Source organism: Strongylocentrotus purpuratus, unplaced genomic scaffold (genome assembly GCF_000002235.5).
Source record: "Strongylocentrotus purpuratus isolate Spur 01 unplaced genomic scaffold, Spur_5.0 spur5_scaffold_16, whole genome shotgun sequence".
In the NCBI taxonomy this organism is placed as follows: domain Eukaryota; kingdom Metazoa; phylum Echinodermata; class Echinoidea; order Camarodonta; family Strongylocentrotidae; genus Strongylocentrotus; species Strongylocentrotus purpuratus.
Window position 1 is genome coordinate 22,734,919 of NW_022145601.1, and position 27,545 is coordinate 22,762,463.

At 38.7% G+C, this 27,545-nt stretch overlaps 1 protein-coding gene across 2 annotated transcripts; it reads right to left on the reverse strand.

Annotated features, from left to right (window-relative positions):
* Positions 1 to 715: 715 nt before the first annotated feature.
* On the reverse strand, positions 716 to 27,099 carry LOC583434 (urease subunit alpha). 2 transcript variants are annotated; one of them, XM_030987057.1, is made up of 22 exons: positions 26,895 to 27,099; positions 26,023 to 26,089; positions 25,038 to 25,234; positions 23,960 to 24,172; positions 23,326 to 23,405; positions 21,591 to 21,696; positions 20,405 to 20,491; positions 18,917 to 19,024; positions 17,820 to 17,945; positions 15,654 to 15,870; positions 15,018 to 15,122; positions 13,242 to 13,317; positions 12,603 to 12,730; positions 12,379 to 12,398; positions 11,410 to 11,588; positions 9,735 to 9,849; positions 9,270 to 9,359; positions 8,584 to 8,682; positions 7,708 to 7,807; positions 6,155 to 6,323; positions 4,505 to 4,563; positions 716 to 1,076 (listed from the first exon to the last, which is right to left on the reverse strand). In XM_030987057.1, the coding sequence occupies exons 1-22, from the start codon at positions 27,018 to 27,020 to the stop codon at positions 961 to 963; spliced, it is 2,583 nt and encodes an 860-aa protein (XP_030842917.1). In that variant the 5' UTR covers positions 27,021 to 27,099; the 3' UTR covers positions 716 to 960. The 2 variants fall into 2 exon arrangements, with proteins under 2 accessions (XP_030842917.1, XP_030842916.1); XM_030987056.1 differs by lacking the exon at positions 12,379 to 12,398 and having other exon boundaries at positions 12,583 to 12,730.
* Positions 27,100 to 27,545: the final 446 nt, after the last annotated feature.

The window sequence follows — 27,545 nt, forward strand, 5'->3', positions numbered from 1 at the left end:
TTTTTATTCAGATACTTTCTGAACAAAATCTTTATATGTGACTCTCTATTCCCCTACATTCTCCTAAAAACAGCGCCATGTACCCCCCCCCCCCCCCCCCCCCCCCTCCCGGCTGCTATCGCCTCAAGCTTCTTTGCTTATGATAGTTGGCCTCTGCATTTATGTTGATTATTTTTACTTACCTCCATACTTTCAAGCTTTCAATTATGTATTTTTTTTTAAAATATTTTATTTTGTGTGTATTAAGTTGTCACTCTTGATGTAAATCAATTATATTATATACTATTATTGTTATTTGAATGTTTTATATTTGATTTATCAATAAATGCAGAAACATCCACTTTTTATTCAGATACTTTCTGAACAAAATCTTTATATGTGACTCTCTATTCCCCTACATTCTCCTAAAAACAGCGCCATGTACCCCCCCCCCCCCCCCCCCCCCCCCCCCCCCCCCCCCCTCCCGGCTGCTATCGCCTCAAGCTTCTTTGCTTATGATAGTTGGCCTCTGCATTTATGTTGATTATTTTTACTTACCTCCATACTTTCAAGCTTTCAATTATGTATTTTTTTTTTAAATATTTTATTTTGTGTGTATTAAGTTGTCACTCTTGATGTAAATCAATTATATTATATACTATTATTGTTATTTGAATGTTTTATATTTGATTTATCAATAAATGCAGAAACATCTGCTAAAAAAAAAAAAAATTTAGCCCTTTCAAATTCCTGTCCTGAAAGCGAAGCATAATAATAGGTCAATTTATATAGCGCAGCTACCAAATGAATATACACTACTGCGCTTAATACAAGGTATCATAGTATTACCCTGGCTGTAGCTGAGTTGCCATGATAAGGCGCTAAAGCATTTCAAGGAATTAAATTTCTTCCAGGTACACATCGTTTATCACTAATGTTGATGTCTGCATCAGCCTTCTAACAAAGGCACGGATGTTAAACCTAGAAGAGGAAGTAGCGTTGAGCAAGAGAGAGTCGTTTGGCCGGAGGACATGTCAGGAGCTCATCTGTCTCCTTGCCTCGATCTTTGATGGTCACCTTGTAAGACTCTGCATCAACTGTAAACAAAAAAGAGAAGAGGAGAGGAGATGTGACTACAAGAAAATTTGATCCAGAAAATAATTTAAAAGGTAAACTGTATTAGATTGCTTTTTAATCCTCAGCACTCTGAAAACAAAGAATTTGGTGTCCAGAAGCTTTGGAGGAGAAGAGATGTGACCGCTAAAGTGTGATCCATAAAAAAACGAAAAAAAGTACACTAATAAATGTTTGATGTTTTTTTCCTTAGAACCCTAAAAGAAAATAAAAAATTTGGTGTCCTGAAGCTTTAGGAGGAGAGGAGATTGTGACTACAGAAAGCTTGAACCATACAATATCGAAAAAGGTACACTGTATTAAATGTTTTGTTTTTTCCTTAGCACTCTAAAAAAAAAATGGTGTCCAAAAGATTTTGGAGGAGAGATGTGACTACAGAAAGTGTGATCCATACAATAACAAAGGGGCACTGTATTAAATGTATTTTTCATGTATAACATCGCATATTACTGCTAGGTGTAGGCAGGGGCGTCGCCAAAGGGGGGGTGTGGGGGGGTGCGACACCCCCCCACCTGTCAGGATATTGTCGGTAAAATTGCGCTGCCGTCGGGAAAAAGAGAAAAGGGGGAGGGAAAAAAGAGAGGGAAAAAAAGAGAGGGAAAAGGAGAGGGAAAGGGAGAGAAAAGAAAAAAAGAAAAGGAAAAGAAAGGAAAGAAAGGAAAAGAAAGAAAAGAAAAGAGAAGAAAGAAAGAGAAAAGAGAAAAAGAGGGAGGAGAGGAAAGAAAGGAAAAAAAAAAAAAGGAAAAAAGAAGTAATAAGAGTGAAAGGGAAACAAAAGAAACGGGAGATGAAAGAGAGGAGAGAGATGGGAGGTAAGAGTCTGAGAGAGGAGAAGTGGGAGTAAAAGAGAGAAGGGGGTTGTTGGGTGGAGTCGTCTCGTCGAGGGAGCAAGAAAGACACGGGTAAATATGTTGCTGTGTCGGGTCAGCTGTGTCGGAATTCTTGCTCGATCCTCGTGTACTATATCAATGCAGAAGTTTAAAGTCGGTGAGATGTATATTGTCGGTCGGCCGACAAGTTTTTTTCCCTACGAACTGTGACTTCTTATCCACTGTGACGACTTTAAGAGTGACTACAACTACAATACTTGTATTTTCTCGAAGTTTCACTTTCCTATAATATCAGCTAAAGAAATTTTTTCGGGGAAACTAAATTTCAACAAGGTTTAAGAGTCAACAACGGTACGACGAATCGTCTTCCTTTCTTTATATTGTGATGAAACGCCAAAAATTCCGCGCTTTGCGCGGAACGGGAAACTTCATTTAGACGAGTCGAGAACGGTACAACGAATCGTCTTCTTTCTCTAATAATTTAAGGAAACGTCAAAGCTTCCGCGCTTCGCGCAGGAGTGGAGAACTGAATTCAGAAAAATAAAGCTTATTAAAAGTCGAAAAAGGTACAACGAATCGTGTTCTTTCTCTAATAATTTGAGGAAACGTCAAAGCTTTCGCGCTTCGCGCGAGAGGGGGAAACTGAATTCAGATGAATAGGGCTTAATAAGATTCGAAAACGGTACGAGAAATCGTCTTCCTTTCTCTATATTGTGATGAAACGCCAAAAATTCCGCGCTTCGCGCGGAAGGGGAAACTTCATTTAGACGAGTCGAGAACGGTACAACGAATCGTCTTCTTTCTCTAATAATTTAAGGAAACGTCAAAGCTTCCGCGCTTCGCGCGAGAGTGGAAAACTGAATTCAGATGAATAGGGCTTATTGAAAGTCGAAAACGGTACAACGAATCGTGTTCTTTCTCTAATAATTTGAGGAAACGTCAAAGCTTTCGCGCTTCGCGCGAGAGGGTAAAATGAATTCAGATGAATAGGGCTTAATAAGATTCGAAAACGGTACGAGAAATCGTCTTCCTTTCTCTATATTGTGATGAAACGCCAAAAATTCCGCGCAAGGGGAAAACTTCATTTAGACGAGTCGAGAACGGTACAACGAATCGTCTTCTTTCTCTAATAATTTAAGGAAACGTCAAAGCTTCCGCGCTTCGCACGAGAGTGGAGAACTGAATTCAGAAAAATAGAGCTTATCAAAAGTCGAAAAAGGTACAACGAATCGTGTTCTTTCTCTAATAATTTGAGGAAACGTCAAAGCTTTCGCGCTTCGCGCGAGAGGGGGAAACTGAATTCAGATGAATAGGGCTTAATAAGATTCGAAAACGGTACGAGAAATCGTCTTCCTTTCTCTATATTGTGATGAAACGCCAAAAATTCCGCGCTTCGCGCGGAAGGGGAAAACTTTATTTAGACGAGTCGAGAACAGTACGACGAATCGTCTTCTTTCTCTAATAATTGAAGGAAACGTCAAAGCTTCCGCGCTTCGCGCGATAGGGGGAAACTGAATTCAAACAAAATTAATAGGGCTTATTTAGAGTCGAAAACGGTACAACGAATAGTGTTTTTCTCTAATAATTTGAGGAAAAGTCAAAGCTTTCGCGCTTCGCGCGATAGGGGGAAACTGAATTCAGATGAATAGGGCTTATTAAGAGTCGAAAACGGTACGACGAATCGTCTTCTTTCTCTAATAATTTAATGAAACGTCAAAACTTCCGCGCTTCACGTAGGAGGGGGTAGCTTCATTCAGATAAGGATTAAGAGTCGAGAATAGTACACCGAATCGTCTGCTTTTTCTCATAATTTAATGAAACGTCAAAGCTTCCGCGCTTCGCGCGAGAGGGGGAAAAACTGAATTCAGACAAGGATAAAGAGTCGAGAACAGTACACCGAGTCGTCTGCTTTTCCTCATAATTTAATGAAACGTCAAAGCTTCCGCGCTTTGCGCGGGAGGGGGGGGGGGAACTGAATTCAGAAAAGGATAAACAGTCGAGAACGATACAGCAAATCGTCTTCTTTTTTATAATAATTTAATGAAACGTCAAAGCTTTGGCGCTTCGCGCGGGAGGGTGGGGGGAACTTAATTCAGCCAAGGATTACCAGTCGAAAACGGTACAATTAATCGTCTTTTTTTCCTAATAATTTAAGGAAACCTCTAAGCTTCCGCGCTTCGCACGGGAGGCCCATCACCCACCCCCCCTAATGAGCGTGCTTTTAAGTGATTCTCTTGCTCACTACCGCCCCTCCCTAAAATAAGATCCTAGCTCCGCGCCTGCATTAAAATATATAGCTATGATGCTGACTAAATTGAAGAAATAATTCGTATATTTATGTCGTCGAGGAAAATGACCATTTTGCGCATATGCAAGTACTATATATAGTCCATAGGAAAAACAATTTAGCCTTCGGCCCCAGGTTTATAGGGTTGAATTTGTAGATATTGGACATTTAATTTTGTCGGTAATTGGTGGCTAGTTTTGTCGGTAATCGTTGGCCTCGACACCCCCCCACTGAAAAAGGTCTAGCGACGCCCCTGGGTGTAGGTCATACTCACTCTTTATGTCTGGTAAAAAGTCGTTCAAGATCATGTCCTTTTTCTTAAGGGAGCGGCAGCTGAGAGAAACACATGAAAGACACCAAATGATTAGATTTTACAATACAGTAATCATTATCGTTAGCTACACATATCTTTAGTAAAAAAAATACGTTCAAATGACACCTCACAACTTTTTTCCCTCGTAGTAGTACTTCAGCTCTTCTTCCATTCCCTTCTAACACTCGCTCACACGTGATGCTGGAAACTGCCACTTCAAACTACTTTTGTTCTTCTTCTTTCGATTACATATAAATGAATGGCAATTGTTGAAGAGAAAAATCTCTCTATTAGCAGATGACACAGTAATTTTTGTTAACTCTATAGAAGCTGGAAACATTGCCATACAAGAGGTGAAAACATTTGGGGTCTTAGCAGGGCCAAAACTGAATTTAATGAAAAACAAAGTTACATGTATGTCAACTTATTTTCAAGAAGAATGCTTAGATAATTTAGAATGGAAAAATGATCCGATTTAATACTTAGGTGTGTACATAAGTCAAGGAAAGAAAGAATCAGAAAGTTTAAATTGGAATTTGAAACTGGAGAAAGTAAATTCGTTGCTGAGAGTTTGGAAAATGAGGAACCTGACATACTATGGAAATACAATACTACAAGTATGTCCCTTTTGCAGCCAACATCAAATTCTGTAGAACTTTGCAGGAATTATGAATACGTCTTGTATGTTCTATCTGTGAAATTTAAACGTTAGCAGTGTCCTAGTATTCAAATTATGCAAGGAAACCCGTTTACTTTCTAGACTTCCCTGTCAGACACTATTGAGTGACTGACTGACATCTTATCTTCTTTGGTAATAACATACATAAAATGAACTGTAAAGGGTACATGGGCATTTGTCTACATCAATAACCCACTACAAATAATGGCCAAAATTAAACTGATCAAATCTTTGTGCAGCACAAAACGTACAACCATTCAGTAAAAGGGTCTGAAAATCAGACTATTACTTACATGTAGGTGATTGCAATCACTTATGTAGATTTGACAACTAATGGTCGTTATTTTCCCACAAAAATCCATTTTCAAACCCTTTTGTTTTGAGGGAAGTTCTAAATAAGTATCGTCTTTCAATGCCGTTGGAATTTAATCTTTTCATTTTTTTGACCTGCAAATGGGACATAGTACCTTTAAAGTGCATGAGTTAATGTCTTTCTTGCTCTGAATAGACAAAACATAATAATTATGTTAACTGTCGCTAAAGTAGTGTAGAGTGCAGTGAGAGCAGCGTAGACGACAGTACCGCGACCGATAGCACATTGATCTTGATCGATCGCATATACATGTATGACGTCATCCATGGTATAGTGCCATGGTAAAGTGCACTATACCATGGATGACGTCACGGTTACATCATAGCAATGTTGTGTTTGGTCACATGATGCTATGTTGACCAATCACTGAATCGTTGACCAATCACCAATCACTGATGAGAAGCAGTTTTCGGATGAGAAGCTCAGTGCTCTTCTGGTAGCGGCGAATCTCTCTCAGGGCGACTGTGCCAGGTTGGTAGCGATATACTTCTTTATTGCTTGCAGCGAGGATTTCATTGATCAAAAATATAATATTAAATAACATGAGGCATTAACAAACCTGGTGACAGGTACTGCCTTCTTGCTGATGCCGTATTTCTGTTGGATCTCTGCACCTGCTGCCTTGGACACAAAGATGACAGAGTTCTCACCGATGGACTTCCCGTAAGCACCAAACATCTTCCTGGTCTTGACAGGTTCAGGGGTCGGGATGGATGCATTGGGCATGCCTAGATGCAAAAAGGGGACAAGAACAAGAAGTTATTACATAGGGTTCGTTTATAGTACATTTTTTTGCCTAGAATCATGTTTCCTCAAACGTGTTTCAGGCAAATTTTGTCTAGGTGATAAACGCAAACCCGTTTTCAAATGTCTTTAGATATGGGTATATTGAAATGCCGAAAAAATGTGATTTGAATATGACATAGAGCCAGAATCACATTTCTGAGAGATGATAAACACAAAGCTGTTTTGAAACACACATACAAATCAGACCTTCTCAGGCTAATTTCCGGTTCAGAGAAATAGCGCGGGCCATATGCTGTGTCATGTTGTTGTACAAGTATGCCTGCATTCTCGTCCATCTTTCATTGTATTGTTCATTGTTTACTTATTGTGCGATTACGTGCTTTAAATATTGTTTTTTCATCGCACATGCTAACATACTCCTCCAAGAAGAAGAAGTAGAAGCGCCCCAGTTAACCTCTGTGCAACTCTCTGCTTCCTGGGTCAAACGGCGCAAAGCAGCTTCGCAGAGACAAGGCCTTTACTTTGAATCGTGATGAGTTGATAAACACGTCATTCCGCAAATTCCTGTAGGGTTCGATATGTACATATATAGAAACGCTGATTCTGAGTGGCATGACACGACAAACGCACCCAAACAGTATATTTACATGTATCACTATTAACAGTTTGGTTGCTTTCTGCGCCTCTCTGCACGGCCGCTCGTTTGGATTGCTTTGTGCAACACAATCACCTTGCAAAATTACCCATTACCAAATTAACCCTGTCTTGATAAGCTCCATGACACATATTTTAACACCAGTGCAGATTAATCTTGCACTGGAATGAGTTCAATAATCTTGAGGCCTTTGGAATATCTATATCCATGATAAATACAATGTGGAACATGGAGATTTGTAGAAGGTTGAGTTCTGGGAAGAGGTGAAAAATAATTTGTGAGCATTATTATTGTTATTATGCAAGTTTGGGAGAACATCAGATAAAAAATGTTCCCTGACAAGCATATAGCTCTTCAAATGCCTTAATATTCTAAACATGGCATGTACCAGCATAACAATCGGGACAGATTTTTATGCCACATGTTCATGTAGTTCCATATACATATTTCTGTGTACAGTGCTTGCTTACCAAGACTGGGCCCAATTTCTTATCCTTTTGATGGTTCCAGAACCTTGCAGTACACACCAATATTTATATGCTAGATGAACAATCTTTTCTGATCGATTCCACACCGTTTCTTTCACAATGCAATCGCATGACCAGAACTCAACTATATCTTTACATAGTTAAAACAACAACAATTTCTGATATTGATAGAAAACAAAGAACAAGCATTATTTGTAGGACTTCATTCCACGATGGACTTACCCATTTGTGCCCAAGCAATGTAACCTCCTTTGATGATGAGGTCAGGTTTAGCTCCGAAGAATGCCGGATTCCAGAGAACCAGGTCAGCCATTTTACCAACCTTCACGAAACCAAAATGAGAAGAAAAGTTTTCATTTTTATTTCTTGCACTGGCAATTTTAAGTGTTGATTTGGTTACACATCAATCTCATTTTCTCCTATACCTCGATACAGTTAACTATGGTGAGCTACAAAATAGAAAAGGGAAGTTCCCCCCCCCCCCCCCTCCCCCTATTGTTCAAGAATGCATTTTTATAAACTGCCGCAATACCACTGCTGAAATACAAGATTTAAGATTCAAAATAATTTATTGTCATGTAAAAAATACATAAAATTTGCCTTTGGACATTTAAAGGTACTATACATGTACATAAATATATAAATACAGACAGAATTATTACATTTCAACATAACATTTAACAATCATCACAATTTTAAGAAGGTTGGATTGAAAGAATAAGATAAAACTGAGGTAAAGGCAGTGCAGTTTAAAAAGCTTGTTTTGTTTTGTTATTGATCTTGTCCATCCAGGCACTTCCACGCCGGAACACCTCTCCAGCTATCACGCATCAACACACACACAAAGACACACACGACACACCCCTATACACACTGTCGACAATGGATATCTATAATGACAGCTAAAGCCGGGGTAATAATAAATGCGCCTCAGAATAGAATTTCTAGGTAGACGGTGCTATAGAAATGCCTATTATTATTATTATTATTATTATTATCTATGTCCACATAGCTCCATTTTCTTCTATCATCATAAATGTTGACAAAGAGCCTAGCGACAATGAGCTTACAAGTAAGTCACCGATGATAAATACTCACCTGTACAGAGCCAATGAGATGGCCCATGCCGTGGGCAATGGCCGGGTTGACCGTGTACTTGGCAATGTAACGCTTGACCCTTAGGTTGTCGTTGTCACCCTGGTAACATAGAAAAATATGTTATGAACAATCAACACCATATTGTGAGCAAGAACAAACATGTGACATACTCTCTGACATACTGGGAGAGCGGACTTGAAATGAGACCACCCTGTTGAAATAAAACTATAATAAATAAATAAATAAATAACATAAATCAAAAACTGCAAAATCATGATTGATAATTTGCTTATTATTACAGTACAGTTGTAAACCTTAACGAGGATTTGAGGTTGAGTCTAATGAAATAGTAAAGAAACACTACTTTTTTGTCTTTGAGCATCATTCTATCAAGAAATAACTGTTCACACAGTTATTTGGCAAATGATTTTATTTCTGCAAATTACTGTATTTGTGAGTTGTTGCAGGGTCGTTATGTAAACTATACATGAAATGAGCTGACATTGCATATGGGAACATGTATTGTAAGTAACTTTCAAACTAATTATTATACCCCTCATTCCCTGAAAATAACTGTACACAAAAACAGTTGCTCATCCAGAGCTCTACAGTCCAGAACTGCAGTGTGTACATGAAATCATTACTTGCGTCTCACGGGGTAGAAGACATGAAAATGAATATCTTACCGTTTCCTCTGACAGTCTGCCTCTGAAAATCTTCATTTTGTCTGCCGTCTGCCATGTACGGGTGATCACCTCACCGACACGCCCCATGGCCTGAAAATTAGAACCAATTTCACTCGATCACGTAACACATTTTATATGGAATAATGATCACATACAAACGGGACGATTTACCTGAAGTTATGATAACTATTACTCTCATTTTTCTTTATAAAAGCATATCAATTTAATGGTCATCATATAAAAATATGCCTCACTGCCTGAAAAAATATTCAATTGATCTCAATCACTTCTAATTTAAACAGGACATTATCAATGGCATGATAAATCATCTTTAAACACACCTCATCTGTTGAAATTTTAATCGATTTAACAATATCATATTCTTTTATTTGCCCATATACAGGTGATGGCTACAGTAAATTTGATAAAATTTTAATATGATTGAGAGTTGGATTTCTTTTGTACCTGTGAGTCGGAGGCCACAATACTGATGGCTCCCAGATCATGAAGGATATCTTCAGCAGCTATGGTTTCGGCCCGGATCCGAGATTCGGCAAAGGCAACATCTTCCTTGAGATTCCTGCAGGTAAATGAGGATATGGGTCAATCTTCCTACACTAATGAAATGCCTAACTTCTACCTTGGACCAAACTCTAACACTGACCCTAACCCTAAACCTTAAAGATATCTTCATCAGCTATGGTTTCGGCTCAGATGCGAGACTCGGCAAAGGCAACATCTTCCTTTAGATTCCTGAGGATGAAAGAGGATATGGGTCAATCTTCCTACACTAATGAAATGCCTAACTTCTACCTTGGACCAAAAAGTAACCCTAATCCTAAACCTTAAGGAATTCTAATTGGTAATGGTTTCAGATAAAAGGCTCTACAAATACCTTATCTTTATAAAGATTCCTTGAGAATCCTTGGGATAAAAGAAACAACTGGTCAATTTCCTACAATACCTAATTCCTATATGGGACTTCAATCTTGGAACAAACACTAACCCTAAGCCCAAGCCTAAGTCAGTCTAATCCTACAACTAATCTAAAAGATGCCTTCAACAACGATGGTTTGGCTCGGATACAAGACTCTGCAAAGGTTTAATCATCCTTTAGATTCCTGGGGATAAAAGGAAACAAGGGTCAATTTCTTACACTAACAAAATTCTTAACTTTCACCTGGGACCCAACACTTTACCAGACCCTAACCCTTATCCTAAACCTTAAGGATATCTTCAGTAGTCATGGTTTCAGCTTGTATAGGGGGCGCTGCAAAAGCCGCATCTGTCTTTCAATTTCTGTGGATAAAGAGCAATAGATGCGCTAACTCTGTATTACGGTATAGGATTTAACACCTTTCTGGCTCTCAACAGATGAGTAGTTGGAACATAGTATACAAATAAAGACTACTAGTAGGGGAACGATTAAAACTATTGCCCAAGGGCTTACACACCTCTTTCTAATAGTACAGCATTACTGCAAACGAGAAACTGTAGTGTTCATCAAACGTTTTTTGAAAGTGGTTCAGATTCAATAAAGTTTCATGCAACAAAATAATAAAATCATACCGGCACCATACTGAATAATTCACACATCAAGTTTCTTGCTGTGATTATGGTTCTTGTTTGTGACAGTTTTGATAGTTTGATTATACAAAAGTTTTCAGTTTCAATCTATCTGAGTAATAAACAGATGTTGTGTTCTGTGTTATTTACATTCATGTAAAATCCATAGGCCCGAATTCACAAAGGAGGTTAACCCATGGTTTAAACCCTCATTTACATAACCCATGGTTTAAAATAAGCGCAACACAAGTCAGAGGTCCAATATTAGACGCGCGCAAGGCAAGGTACGCTTATTTTACGATCATTTTTAAACCATGGGTTATGTAAATGAGGCTTTAAAACATGGGTTAATTCTAAACCTCCTTTGTGAATTTGGACCATAAAGTCTGGATCGAGAATAATGATGGATAAATGTGTTGTGAGCAACGTAGCTTGTTGAAGTTCCATCATGGCCGTTGAATAAAGTGTTGACGTTATTGTACTTCACTTCTCACGCCTTTCATTTCTGTATTATGGAGTAGGATACAAAAATATAAGATATACTTGGGAATGTGTAAAAAGGAGTTGAGTTTACTTGTCAAGATGGTGGCAGACCATGAGCATATCCAGGTGTTCATCGATGGTGTTCACTGTGAAGGGGCGGGTTGGGTTGGTAGACGAGGGTAACACATTGGGCACGCCCACTACCTTCATGATGTCAGGGGCGTGGCCTCCTCCTGCACCCTCCGAGTGATAGGTGTGGATGGTGCGGCCCTAGAGAAGGTCAAAATGATAATAATAGTGTTAAACTTATAAAACACAAACTAGTGCAAAACTGCAAATTAATTCTCTATGCACTTTACAAAAATAAAATTGGTTAACATTAACATACAAAATAATAATAATAATACCAGGTTTTATATAGCGCTTAATACAATCACTAAGCGCTTCCAAACTTGGAGATCATTACCCCGGCTTCAGCTGTGCTGCCATTACGGCGCTCTAGCATTTTAAAGAATTAATTCCTGCCAGGTACCCATTTACATCACCTGGGTTGAGTGTGGCAATTGTTGATCAATGTCTTGTCAAATGACATTCGTGCCGCAGCGGGTCTCGAACCGCGGACCTAGTGATCGACAGTTCGGGGACTTAACCACTCAACCACGGCACCTCTACATACAAAAAACAATATAACACTCCTGAAATAAAAGATAGGTTTTTCTTCTGACATAAAATAATTTTTCCCGAAATTAAGTGCAGGAGAGGGCATTTTCATTGAAAAGTAGTACACTTTGGGGTACTGGTATGGCTAGGGGTACGGGTACGGGTATGGGCTACTTTGTGATTGGGTATCCTGAAGGTGTTCCAATAGACAGTACCTCAAAAGCAGCTATAGTATCTTCCACACAGCAGGATTCAATGAGAGTGTCTGTATGGATCATGACAATGGAGTGAGGTTTAGGGGTATTGGTAGGGCTAGGGCTAGGGTAAGGCCAGAGGGTCAGGGTTATAGCAAGGGCTACTTTTTAATTGGACATCCTGAAGGTGTTCCAATAGACAGTATCTCAAAAGCAGCTATGGTATCTTCCACACAGCAGGATTCATTGAGAGTGTCCGTATGGATCATGACAATGGAGTGAGGTTTAGGGGTAAGGGTATGGATATGGGCTAGGGCTAGGCCTAGGGCTAAGGTTAGGTACGAGGGTCAGGGTTAAGACAAGGGCTACTTTGTGATGGGGTATCCTGAAGCTGTTCCAATAGACAGTACCTCAAAAGCAGCTATGGTATCTTCCACACAGCAGGATTCATTGAGAGTGTCCGTATGGATCATGACTTGGACATCGTGCCTCTCAGCAACGCGCAGACATGTACGAATTGCCTCAGGGGTGGATCCCCAGTCCTCATGCAGCTTCATTCTGAAAAAAATATTGAAATAAATAATCAAAGTTTTCCTATCCCGAAAACATTTTGTTTTGTTCTTGATGTAAGGGTCGGGTCCCATGTTGCTATACTTTAGTCGGGCCAAATTTCTCAATTTTCTCAAAATGTTGTTTTGTGTATAAAAAAAATAAAAAAATTGTGCTGAAGAAAAAAAAAACTGACCTCCCCCCCCCCCCCCCCCCCCACTAAACGAAATATCGGTCGGCATAATTTTCCAATTTTCGGGACCCCCCCTGTTCACCAGGCATGGTACCTCGGGTAAAAATGTTTCCAGCTCAATCACTGTCAGTTCCTTACCCCCCCCCCCGCTTATTCAGCGGCTGGCTGAGTCGTTGCGACATTTTTCCTCAAAAGCTGGACCCCCCCCCAAAAAAAAAAAAAAAAAAATGTGCTCTTATGTGTTCCTGACAAGGAAAGAAACATCCCTAAATTTGACTTAGTGAACCAGTCTATTAGAAAAGCCACTCTTAGCATTCTGATACTCACCCAATCGCTCCTGCTTCAATTTGTTCCTCAAGCTCTCGACAAGATTCTTTGTCAGAATTGGAGGTGTTCCCCTTTCCTACAAGAAACATAGTTGGTAAAAGATTGTAAAAAATAAAATTGACATTTGTGTAAAGAAAAGCACATGTCATTAAATATGCCAAGATTCTTGAAACACCCGGTAATATCAATTAGCCCCCAAACCATGGCTGGGTGGCTGCTTCCTAACTTGATCTACATCAGCACTTCTCTGCCTTTTTAACTCATGGCCCACTTTGCCCGTAAGAAAATTTTCAAGGCCCACATTACAAAGACTTAATGAGAAAAAAATGACGAGAAAGTAGAGAATAAATTGTGAATTGTGCCACTGTCATTTATAGTTAATGCTTAGTACTTACTACCTCATTTCGTAAACACCTAAATCTTTGAGAAGACTTTAATATGTTACAATACATAGCTGAATTCTAGCTCTGTCAAAAAAGATCAGATACTTCATTTCATATTATTCCATTTCTAAAAATAATATTTTGGCCGACCTAGCATCCCACTCTTTCAGGTGGGCAGTTGAGAAGCGTGATCTACATCAACATTTGTGTAGAACATTCACAGCATCTGTGTTAATGAGATTATCACGCTGGATATTATGTTAAAAACTTTTAGGTTTAACGATTTTCAAATAGGAATGTAAGTAACATATTATTGCAAAGTCAGACAAGCCTCTGGCAAAGGTTTAGACTCCTTAATTGGTGACCACTGAACTACAGTTAGCTTTCTTTCAATCTCAACTGAAAACCTACCTGTTTAAAAACGCTTTCTAATGTCATTTAAACTGTATTATTGTATTCATCAAAATTTAATTACATTACTGTACTCTTATATAATTTGCCTTCATTTCTCTGTTATGGATGTATATAATGTTTGATTATTATTAATCTTTTCCTTATTTTGATATATATCTTTAGTTCATGAATTAGTTGTTATGAGTAATTTTGTTGTATTAATATTGTAAAGCGCATTGTTATTTTCTTCGAAGATAAAATGCGCTATATAAGTCTAGGTTATTATTATTATTATTACAGGCATGAAATACATATTTGTGTGTTTGTTTGTTTGTTTGTTTGTTTGTTTGTTTTACCCAACTGCTATTATGCATATGATTGTAAGCAGGCAATCAGTGGACTGGCAGCCCGGCCCCTCCACTCAGTGTTATTTAGGATATGCATATGCATGTTCCCTCCTTTTGAAAACACCCCGTAAGTCCGGTGTGTAAAGTCTTTTTTGTGTATGTACGAGCTGGACTTTGGTGCGTGAAAAGTTCCCCTTTACCAGACATTTTGGTAACACGCATGGTATCCCCCCATTCACGGAGTGGGGGGCCGGGTGTGCAGCTTACTGTCTTCTCTGAGGGACTTGGTAATGATCGACCAAAGGGCACTAGCGCATCAAATTGGTTTTGAACTAGGACCTCCCAGTTATGCAACCACTGCTCTGCCACTGAGTCATTGAAGCTCCCTTTGGAAAAAAATTGTTTTTGAATAAAACTGGTTTATAAGCCAAAAGGGCTAGCCATACATCACTAGAATATAACAATGATGTAGGAAAGGTACATGTAGTGGATCTAAGAAAATTATTCCTAGAGGCTCAATGGCATTAATCAGGGAAACAATCTGATATTTAAAATCTTTCCTAAATAGACAGATTTAATAGTAATTGTTATCAGCAATACGTGACCAGCACTTTACTGTATAATCAATTGTCATTTGAGTTGGTTAAACAAACCTGTGAATCCAAAATTGAGAGGGAATGCGTCGGTGCTCTGGATCATGTTCTTGATGTGGTTTGGTCCTGGGGTACAGGTGGTCGCACACGTACCAGTAGCTGGTCCTAGGACAGAAGAGGAAATTCAGAGAGATAACATCTAAACATTTCACCACAAAGATAAGTGCACGCTCAAGGACCTTTGTCTCTTCCAGGAGCATAACCAGGGGGGCAGTTGCCCCCCCCCCCCCCCTCAAAAAAAAAGAGAGAGATAGAAGAAAAAAATTAAGAGGACGTAGGAAGAAAAAGGAGCAGACAAAGAAACATTTTTGAAAATTCAGACAAGGATTAAGAGTCAAGAACGGTGCAACGAATCGTCTGCTTTCTCTAATAATTTAATTAAACGTTACAGCTTCCGAACTTCGCGGAGGGGGAAAACTTCCCCTTTGCTGCAACCACCCCCATAGGGAGCGCGCTTTGTAAGTATCTTGCACGCTTTGCGCGCTTACTACCGCCTCCCTAAATAAAATCCTAGCTACGCGGGTGGTCTCTTCTCTTCTCTTCTCTTTTCTCCTTTCTCTTCACTCCTCTTTTCTCTGCTCCTCCTTTCCTCTCTTCTCTCCCTCTCCCTTTCTCTCTCACTCATGTACTGCTTACCTGTTCCTCCACCAAACATAGTCGTCAGTCCAGATGCAATAGCTTCCTTGGCGAGTTGAGGACAGATGAAATGAATATGGGCGTCCAACCCTCCCGCTGTCAGGATCTTCCCTTCTCCAGCGATGGCTTCTGTTTCCACGCCAACAGCCATTCCTGCTGTCACTCCGTCCATCACATCGGGGTTTCCAGCCTTTCCAATCCCAACTATCATTCCATCCTGTAGCAAATGGACAAAAAATAAACATCCTCTTAAAGCACCACTGCACTACTTATAGCTACTTGCGTCCGCTATATAGCAAACCATGCCTAATCGGTGCCTGTTGGTCCCCCATGATCCTCTTTTTCATATATTAATTGAGAGCTGATTTGATGAAATAAACACCTGTCAGTGACCTTGCAGGGAGTTCTAATACCCCATGCGAAACTAGTGCAGACGGACTTTAAATATTGCCTTGATTTCTGATACTTGGATAACATGTTTGATGTCTGTGACTCAAAATTGGCAAGGACTTTATTTGGTATACCTCTAATGCGAAATCTGATTCCATTTATTCTAAAGAGTAAGTGTGCCAAAAGACTCATCAACGTTTTGTGGTATTTAGACAGTTGTTTGTAGTGGCCTAGCGCCAGCTAGGATGAAATGAGAAATCAGTTGAAAATAAAGATGACTAACACCACGACAACATAGACTGGACTTGTCATTGCTATGTCCCACATTTAAGTTACTTCCAAGGTATAAACACTTGGTTACTACATGTTTGATCAAGAGCTATGTCATATTCACAAGAAAAATTCAGCCATGTCATTGTGACATACACGTATAGCAAAAAGCAACTAGGGTTGACTTATTCATTTTACATGCAGCTCTGGAATGTTGATATTAAAGATAGCATTTCAGGGCTTGTGAAGAAAATTACTATTATGTGACTTTCTCAATGGTTCATGGCTCCTTTTTTTTCTGGGGGGGGGGGGGGGAGCGAGGGCATACATGTAGATAGGTATTTCTATCACAGAGATAAACATTTTGTGTCCGTTGCATGTTTTGTTTTATCAGAACCATGCAGTTACGTGTATGCGCACACAAGGCCCCGTGCAGACCGAGTCACTGTAGCCTAACATTTCAAGAGAAACTGGCTTGCTGAAAATCACGAGTGTGCTAACTAAACCATACAAGTAAATGCATGTACCTTTCTGGGTCTCAACAGTTGATATCTGTTTTTATCTTTCCTTTCTCCTATTAAACCTCTCTCTATATTTCTTTTGTTTTTAAATCTCTAGTATATCCCTCCCTCTATCTTCCCATTTCCAACCTACAGGAGTGTCTCTTCCAATTATTCTAATTCAGTTTCATTGTTGCATCCTCACCAAAGAGGACAAGAAGTTTTAAGTCAGATTTTTGTCAATAATAATTCCAACAACAACAACAACATCAGAAATGTTCATAGTGCTCATATATCCACCATGCAAGGTGCTCCAATATCACCTCGGCTATAGCTATATAGCTACAACCAATTTGAATGCTCAAAACATTTAAGGAATTCCTTCCTACTGGCATTCATATAACACCTGGGTGATAGCTCAGTCGGTAGAGCAGTGGTTTCGTAATCCGGTGAACCGGGTTCGAAACCAAGTCGATGCGCTAGTGCCCTTTGGTAAGGCATTAATCCTCACTACCAGGGGGGTGTTTCATAAAGCTGTTTGTAAAGTTACGCATGACTTTACGAACGAATTGTATATGAAAAGCCAAATGGGATGCTCAATCATTATTAAATACATCAATTAAAGTTGAACTGTGCAGATGTAGATTAACATTCTTATGATAACAAACATTTTTAATGCAAAGTATATTTTTTGCCATAATTTAATTGAGGTTATTGAAAATATCAGAAAAAACTTTGGGCATCCCATCTGACACTTCATAAACAAGTCATGCGTAACTTTACGAACAGCTTCATGAAACACCCCTAGGTCTCTCAGAGAGGACCTAAAGCCGTCGGCCGTCTGGTTGCTTACTTACAAGAATTTATGCTTGCTTAGCAGTCAGGTAAAATAACCATCACATCATCACATCATCACAAAATGGCAATTGTGAATTAATGTTTTGCCAAATGTACATGTGCAGAAGGAGAGAATAGAAATTGTTATAGAAACGACCCGTCTTCGTACCTTAATACCAACATCTGCCTTGATGATGCCTGCCACTGCGTCAACAATGAGGGCATTTGTGATGACAGTGTCTAGGGTATCTTTTGATGTCAGATGAGCTGCTTGTCCCATTCCTTCCCGCAAGACCTGAAACAATAAACCAGTTTGTAGGTACATTTAGTGCATGAGCAGATAAATGGATGCAATACCAAGTTACAATTATGCATGTTTGAATTTTTCTTTGAGAACCATCACATTGATAAATGTACAAGTTTGTAGCTCAACTTAACACCTTCAAACCTGCATTCATCTTAATATTGAACACCAACATGTACATTGATAGCTCACCTTACCAACTCTAAACTTGCATTCATCGTCATACTGAACTCCTACCAGTACATTGATAGCTCACCTTCCACCTCTAAAACTTGCATTCATCTCCATACTGAACTCCTACCAGTACATTGATAGCTCACCTTCCACCTCTAAAACTTGCATTCATCTCCATACTGAACTCCTACCTGTACATTGATAGCTCACCTTATCACCTCCAAACCTGCACTCATCTCAATATTTGATTTCTACCTGTACATTGATAGCTCACCTTACCACCTGTAAACTTGCATTCATCTCCATATTGAACTCATACCTGCACATTGATATCTTGCCTTACCAACTCTAAACTTGCGTTCATCTCAATATTTGATTTCTACCTGTACATTGATAGCTCATCTTACCACCTCCAAACTTGCATTCACCTCCTACCTGCACATTGATAGCTTGCCTTACCACCACTAAACTTGCATTCATCTACATGTTGAACTTCTACATGTACCATTACATTGATAGCTCGCCTACCTCTAAACTTGCATTCATCTCCATATTGAACTCCTACATGTACCTGTACATTGATAGCTTGCCTACCTCTAAACTTGCATTCATCTCCATATTGAACTCCTACATGTACCTGTACATTGATAGCTCGCCTACCTCTAAACTAGCATTCATCTACATATTGAACTCCTACATGTACCTGTACATTGATAGCTCGCCTACCTCTAAACTTGCATTCATCTACATATTGAACTCCTACATATACCTGTACATTGATAGCTCACCTTACCACCTCCAAACTTGCATTCATCTCCATATTTGAGCTGTCCACCTAGCACAGAGATTAAATCATGTTCCACTTCAATCACCAGTGATGTATCTCCAAGTCTCACCTACAAATAATATAATAATGATAACAATATTGATTATTTAGAAGCGCTATAAATAGAGGGTTCCATAGCAGTCATTAACTCGGCGTTGTGGCGTGCGCCTGTAATCCAGCTAAAAGTGGAAGTTACAAACTGATTTAGCCGAGGACGCAGGTTTGAATCTGAGTCACGTCTTTCGGATGGTGACTTTTAAAGGTCGGTCCCCAAACGTAAATAATCATATCTGATTGATACACGTCTGTAAAAATCCAACACACACACACAGTCACAAAATAACAGTGTGAAGTGAACTTAAAAGTCATAAAATAGGTGAATCATATTGATACCGAGGAAGAAGTTTGCTTTAAGGAAACTTTTGAAAGTGGCAAGACAGGTTAATTCTCCGATGAAAAGGGGGACATTTGTTCCACATTTACAAAACCGCAACTTTTATTGCTACATTGTTCTAATGAAATGCAATGTCTCTGAAAACTGTATGCAAAGACGGAGGCACTCAGTCAACTGTACCTAGCTTTTATCAGACATTGTACACACATCTGCACTGCACCTCAACAGTACGACAATACACCTGACGGAGGCCTGTACTGCTACTGAAGAAGGAATGATGTCAAAATGTTGAAACGTGAATAATTTCAAGATAGTCATGAAACAAAAAAATTAATGCAGTATGAACAGAAATTGTCGCCCTTTCTTCTCATGCACCTTGCATATTTTTCAGAGCTCTGAATCAAAAGATATTGTTGCGAAAGGGTTAAATCATTTATTATATCTTCTAAGGCTGTGCACAACAGTGTAATGAGGTACCCGAGTACACTCCCAGGCTCACAAGCGAATACCCGAATATTCGGACGCCATGTTTTTTTATAATTTTTTTGAATTTTTTTGAATTTTTTTTAATTTTTTGATTTTTTTGTTGTTGATTTTTTTGCCACTACCATACCACTCGGCAGTTTCCCAGGTCCCTCGCCGAAAACGCATGCAATTTTACTTAGAGTTGCAGTTGAAGGCGCCGATTTAATAAGAATAATAACAGTAAACAATGCTGTTTTAAAAACCAAAGATGGCAGAATAATCCATTGTCCTCCGAGTCCAAACAGAAATCTGGACATTTAGTCCCAGTTTCTGAAAGGTGAGTTTGACAGTGCTTGAGTTGGGAAACATTTTTACCAACGGTACCATGCCAGCGGCCACCGCTCTCCCTGGCACGGGTAAGCGTGGGCCTGGACATTATTTTTTTTATTTTATTTTTTTTGCGGCCGAATATTCGGGTATGAGAAATCATACCCGAGTAGTTGTCAACCGTGCGGGTACTCCAGCATTCGACTACCCATCACAGCCTTAATATCTTTGCAAAGGCGATTTGAGCCGATAGGACAAACTAACCTTGTCTCCAACTGTTGGTCCGTATGTATGAATGTAGTTGAGTCGTGGCATCAAGCATGTGAAGTTAGAAACAGTCTCTGCATCTGCCTGTTGGCATAGTGTTTATAGAGATAGTTACAAAATAAGAGAAAGCTGGTGATTAATTGCCTTCATGAATGAGAAACATCTACATGTACCTACATGGGCATTGGTTAGTTTGACTCAATCTAACCCTATTTACCAGTATACATGCCATGGTCAAAGGAGTCCATATTGATATTAAGTTGGTTTTAATAGAAGCAGAAAAATAGGTGAGTGAAAGTTTGAGCAAAAACTGATTAAACATAATAACGTGTTTGAAGGTGTGATCAATCAAACACAAATTGGCAACTTTCTGATGTATCTTGCAAGGTCCCCTTTTATTTGCCATATACCAAAAAAAATATATATATTTTCATACATTCACCCTATATATAGGTATTGCAAATATGATTTTAAACAACCCCAACATGAACAAAATCTATTCTGTCATCAATAAGTAAAGAAAAAAAGTTTATAAAAAATTGTATGTACATAGCAAATTAGAGAGGAGCTTGCAGGATATGTCACAGTGTTGCCATTTAGTGTTTCACTAATTCATAACTTTCCTATTCTTAATCTGACATTGTTAAAACTTTCACTAATTTTTTTCTTCTCATTTTTCTGCTTTTAATAAAACAAAATGAACACCAGGGTGGACTTTCCCTTTAATAACGGCTTTCATGAATGAGAAACAGCTGCCTGTACCTACATAGACATCAGACAGTTTGACTCAATTAAGCCCCATTCATAGAGGGGGGTTGAGGGGAACAGAGGCCCAAGCAACAATGGCCCCTATCTATATTCACTGCTCTGTCTGTTGTAGGATACAGTAATGTGCAGCACACTAAACTAACCATGTAACAAAATCAACACTCATAATTAATCTTGTCATGAAATAATAAAAAAAAATAGAAATTCATATCATGTTGAAATTATTGTTATTTCTTCAACTTTTGGACATTTTCATGAAACGAAAGGGTTGGCACTTTAATAGTGCTCCGTAAATAAAGAATAAATCTGCCCATTTCAACCATAACTAAAGTAAGTACACACTAATGAATATTAGCTTGGAAAATGTAACCCGACATTTAAACAGCATCTACGTCCTACTTCTACTGCATCTTACCTGTGCCTGGTTTCCGAAGGAATGCTGTTGGATCTTTTCTCTCAGTGAGCTCTCAGAGGCTTTGGAAACCGGTCCGTCCACCAATCCATTGCCACCTCGTATCACTCTATAGATAAGAACATTAGAAGCAGGATAACAAAATTGTATAATGTAACAAACTTTAGACCACCTGTATAGAAATACTACCTGTCATCATAATCACTCTACAGTCAAACCTGCTTTAGCCACAACCTGTATAGAAAAAACACTTTTATTGTCTTCCCTTGAGTGGTTTTATATACCGGTACAGGTTACACTGTATTAGAAGCAGGATTACAAACTTATACAGTAAAACCTGCTTTAGCCGAGGCCGATATAGAAAGACCAACTGTCTTTAAAATGCATTTTTATTGTCTCCCTTGAGTTGTTTTATATACATTGTACACTGTTTAACTCTAATGAGTAAATCTTATATATTCTTCATATTTAAGCATTCTTTTTCACTACATATATTCGTTAGACCATTTGGAATAATAATACAACAACAAAATTTGGAAGAGCCAGGTTCTTCCTTATGTTATCTCTTCTTTTGAAAATGTCTTATGTATTTCATTGTTTTTAATTATGTATTTTATTGTTTTTGTTGTTTTATTTCAATTCTAACTACAATTCAACTGTTTTGACCCCCAAAACAAACACCTTAACCCTTACTGTACTGGGCTATTTCGAGCACTCTCTGACTGGGGGGGGGGGGGCCTCTGAGGCCCCCCCCCCTATGATTTTGGCCGTCGAATGTCCGATGAACGCGAAAATTTGCATGATTGTAGATATTTACGTAAGGAACAAGATGGTATAATTAGTTTTTCCCTAATATGCAAATTTTTGTCGTTATAGCCTAATTAATTATGCAAAATGCTAATTTTATGCATTTTACAGAAATCTCTACATATTTGTCCGTAGACTTGTGAAGAATCTTGAAAATGTATTGAATAAATGTTTCCTTCATCTCAAATTCATGAGGTTTCATTATTTTTATGATATTTGAAAATGCATAGGTTAATTTGCATAAATTATGAATACGCAAATTACGCATTCATGAATATCTAATCTGGTAATATACAGGGAACTAGAATCATTACAAAAATTGTCAGACTCCACTTTTGTTATGTTGAAACTCATTATTCATATGAAACTTCTTTTCTAACACAAAAAATAGTTATTTGATGTAATTAATAATGATAATTTATGCAAATTTGATGCAATTTTCAACTTTTTATTTTCTTATGTATTTCATTGTTTTTTTATTTGTTATTATATCTATTGTTTTATTTCTAATGTATTCTTTTGTTCTGAAATACATCAAGTTACTTTGAGAAACATATAAAAGCAATTTGATATCAATTCATATCTTCACATTTCTGCTTGTACATGAATATATGCAATTATAGCACTTTTTTGATGACATGCGATACTAATTGTTATGTAATACCTTACAGGTATATCCGATTTCAACGAAAATGGTATCAAAATGTGCTTAAGACTTGAAGGAAAAAAGTCATGAAACGACAATTCAAAATTCCGAGGGGTTGCGGCGCGATCTCCAAAAATGTCGAGGGGGGGCCTCCCAGCCTCCCAGGCCCCCCCCCCCCCAGTACAGTAAGGGTTAACTTTAAACAAGACCAAATAACCAATGTTTTATCTCTTTTTAAGAAAAATGAAATTTCCATATGTTTTGTACACAAATCACGAAAATGACCTCTTTCCAGCAATAGCGACGAGATTGACATCCCTTGTCTCTCCAGGACTGAAGCGTACCGCTGTACCAGATGCAATATTCTGTCAAAAACAAACAAATCAGTAGACTTTACCAATGTATATATATATATCTTTATGCCTATGCCAACAAAAGGTGGTGCCTTTAATATGTTTTGGAGTTGACAGTCTGTCCATACCAAAAGGAAGAAAATATCATTAGATTTTGGAGTGACTAGGGCAAAGGTCAAAGATAACAGCAGTCAACTTAAGAAATTCAAGGTATTGACCTTGTTATCGCGATATCTCAACAACCACTACAGACACGAAGCTCAAACTTGTTAAAACTACACGTATGTATCATCATATGAAGATGATCTGAGTAGATTTTGGGTTTGTAGGTCAAAGGTTAAAGGTCACAGAGGTCCGAGTTTGTTGTCAGAGGTCATAGAAAGGCTTCTAGCAGTCTTGAAAAGGTAGTTGTAGGTCAACGACTGGTTGCGCAAGGTTCTGTGTTTGTTCTCGTTACACTGGTAACTCTTTCTTCTCAGTCGCCCTCCTTACAGGTGAGTATTTTCGTATAGAAATTACACTAACAAATATTATCACTATTATTTAGGTGGCATGTACTAACTCACCAATCTCATACCGAGGGAAGCCAGCCGGTCAAAGGTCAAATACTTGTTTGCTTCAATGAAATGGTAATGGCTGCCAATCTGAATGGGACGATCACAGGTGGAGGTGACCTTTAACCTTTTGGTTGCCCGACCAGCGTTGAGCGTGATAGGTTCATCCGACGCTGCAAAGTATTCTCCGGGATGTACAGCCAGAGGTGCATCAGCTGGACCGTTCTAAACAGAACATGGAAATATAATAAATTATCATCATCATCATCGTCACAATTGTTCTTATCTTACGGTCTGAATATAATGCCTATGCCAGGAAGTTCTTTAAAATGTTAATTGATAAAGATAGAAGACACCCGTCTTATAAAACTTGCAGTTGGAATCGATATCAACTATCGATCGCAGCTCATAAATCCGACAACTGATATAAATTGCAATCACTGAATCACTAAATCTTAGTGGCATTAAAACCACAATGTTATATGTATACTGGCCTGGGATAGGCAAATCACTCTTTTTATTCGGTCTGCAGCCAAGAATGTTATATGTATACTGGCCTGGGCTGGGCAAATCACTCTTTTTATTCGGTCTGCAGCCAAGAATGTTATATGTATACTGGCCTGGGCTGGGCAAATCACTCTTTTTATTCGGTCTGCAGCCAAGAATGTTATATGTATACTGGCCTGGGCTGGGCAAATCACTCTTTTTATTCGGTCTGCAGCCAACTCATGAAGAGGCTGGGCAGAACTCACCCTGTAGACTAATTGCAACATATCCTGTATTTTTTTGGGGGCAGTAAAAGCATAAATATACTGTGAAAATCATCATTATCGTCAATGATTGTTTTCTCTACTGTGAATTCAAAGGATTCATTTCCTTGATGGACATTCTCTAAGGGTTCAGGGCCAAGTACAAAATATTAAATCACTACTTTCATGTATATTGGCAATTTTGGGGTTAGTTTCCTTTTACATTTTAAAAACTATAAAGGAGTTGAAAAAAGCAAAATTGTTGCCAGTTTGAGGAGGGAACGCTGATTAATTAAGAAAATAAGAACATTCTGAACTAACTGGATTAAACAGTCCTATACCTGTGACAAATGTGGCTGGTCAAAGACAGACAGATCAGGCACTGGCAAGAAGCTACCATAGAGGGCAAGGCTGAGGTCTCCATTCTCTCTAGCAACAGGTTGATGGATCGTGACAAGCTTGGTGCCGTCCGGGAAGGTGGCCTCAATCTGTACCTCAGGGATCATGTCTGCAACACCAGGCAGGACCTGCCGGACACCTGATAATAATAGCGACCATAGTCACATTTTTATAGTATAGATATATCAACTGCTGTGAGAGGCCTGGCTGTTTTATAGGCTCAAGGGGTCATTGGGTCTAGGGGTCAATGCAACATTCCCAAGAACCAATAGCCAGGCCTCAAATATTAAAGCAGTCGATATGTCTTTTATATATCCAAATTGACACAAAGGTCTACCAACCAAGAATTCTTACCTTATCTTTTCCTTGAGTTGAGATTGGTTAAAACATCACAGAAAATCTGAGACAGTACTGTCTGTTAATGTTCGCTGGAAAGATGACTGAATCATTTGAGAATCAGAGACAAAAAGCACTGTATGGTATTCACGCTCTCACAAACGAAGTTTTAAACACATAAACCAATGGGGATCGCAGCATACTTTTACTATTTTTACCGGTACCTGGAATCTTGCAGGAATCTCACTCATGAACTATTAACCAGCACTGGCATTGTTTGTTTCTTTAAGAGAATGGCTAAAATCATGACTCCAATTTCGACCAATCAGACGCTAGATTTCTAAAGAGAGGTATACAATGCTTAATACTACACTTTTAAGTTTTGTATATTGACATTATTATTACTCCGATCACTGGATTCTATTGCTATTCCGCATTTTATAGTGCACATGCTCGACTCCCTAGGGAGTGTTCTGGCATGGTGCCATTTTACAGGAGCACACGTGCCAACGTAAACCAGACTAACGATCGCAGCTTTGCTACTCAGGTACTGATTTGAAGAAGCAGAATCTGCACTCTGTATGTACCTACCTAATAACTGTCTCCCAATGTTCATCAATTCAGAAACTGGTTTTCCATCTCTCACAAACTCCTGCATCTATAATTTTTAAAAATTAAAAAAGGAAATAACATCACCCAACAGGCCTTAAATTTCAATATTTATAGAGCAAGGCCACTTTTCTGTAGGGCATATTCCTATATTACAGCACAAATAGGAAGAATTGGAAAGGGCACAAAAATTCTCTTAGGCCAATGAGAGGGGACATTGAGGCCAATCAAAGGGGCATCTAAGGCCATGGCCTTGGTGGCCTTGTATTAATTTAAGCCCTGACCCAACATAAAATCCTGTACACAAACCTTCTAAAAAAATGGCAGGTATTTAATTGTTTTCCTGCATGAAACAGAATTGACAAGTGGCTTTTATTCTCAGAACACAGTGACACTGTGTTAAATAACTTGACATGAGTCTCCAAAAAGAACAGAGCTTTTTCAACCTGAATTATATTCACAAACAGACAAGAAGATGACGAGGGTAAATGTCCTTGGGAGGTACTTTTACGGGGTAATTTTCACAGGGTGATTGTCAAGTGGGTAATTGTTGTGAAGTGATACGATTTTCTTCATACTCATTAACTGTTTACCTACAAACTGTGTTTACCTACTGTATACATTCTACCAATAAACAAAATTATTTGTTCAGGTGATCAGTACACTTTAATTGAGCTATAGCTAGCATTGGTGGGGTTACAATATGTATCCTTGTGGTATATATAGTGGTTCAATCACTTGACTCCTAATCAAAGGGTTGAGGGTTCAAAGACATTAACCCAGCCTTTGCCACTCTACATTCAGAATGTGGGCAAAATAAACTTGCTACCTATGGTTTGTCAATCCTACATTACCTGAGATGCAATGAGTGCCACAGTTTCTGGGTGATTCAGCTTCAGACCTCTCGCAAGGCGCTTCTGAGCAAGGGCGCCTGCTTCATGAACCAACAGGCTCTCCTGCTCTCTTGGACTCAACCGCATCTTGGATCACAAGTAGTGCAGGCCAAGGCAAAAAACAGTCCAGGTCCAATAGGTGGTCCAGGTCTAAAAAGAAAACCAGACAAACATGTAAACGTCATTGGGCTTTAACCTTTGGCCATGTAATGATTGTAAGGAATAGTTGAGATTTGTAAGAATTGTATTTGCGGAATCCACGCTGGTTCCCTGACAATTTGTTGTATGATTTAACTTAGATGTGTCATGACCTCAGAGACAATGATGTGTTCAAGTATCTTGCAGATATACGCAGTCAATGAAATAGGCCTGTAGTTGCTAGCATCATGCCTACTTCCTTTTTTGAAGATGGCCGTGACCTAGGCTGTTTTTATACATTTCAAATGTCTAGTCCGGTTAAAAATAGCACGTAATGATTTCATTATTTGACACGTACTTCACATTGATTTATCTCATCGATAAGCGAAACGATTTGCTTTAGTATCATATAACAAATATAACAGTAATGACAAGTATGGTTTTCCTGAAAATTGCATTATACAATGTATATTC

Bases quoted from the DNA above. Each gene is read 5' to 3' on its own strand.
- LOC583434 (XM_030987057.1), bottom strand. From the start codon at position 27,020: ATGCGGTTGAGTCCAAGAGAGCAGGAGAGCCTGTTGGTTCATGAAGCA. The intron at 9,360-9,734 runs GTACAAAAGAAA...TCTAATTTTCAG, and splicing joins TTGTGGCCTCCGACTCACAG to GCCATGGGGCGTGTCGGTGA. The intron at 6,324-7,707 runs GTAAGTCCATCG...TTTTGCATCTAG, and splicing joins CATTGCTTGGGCACAAATGG to GCATGCCCAATGCATCCATC.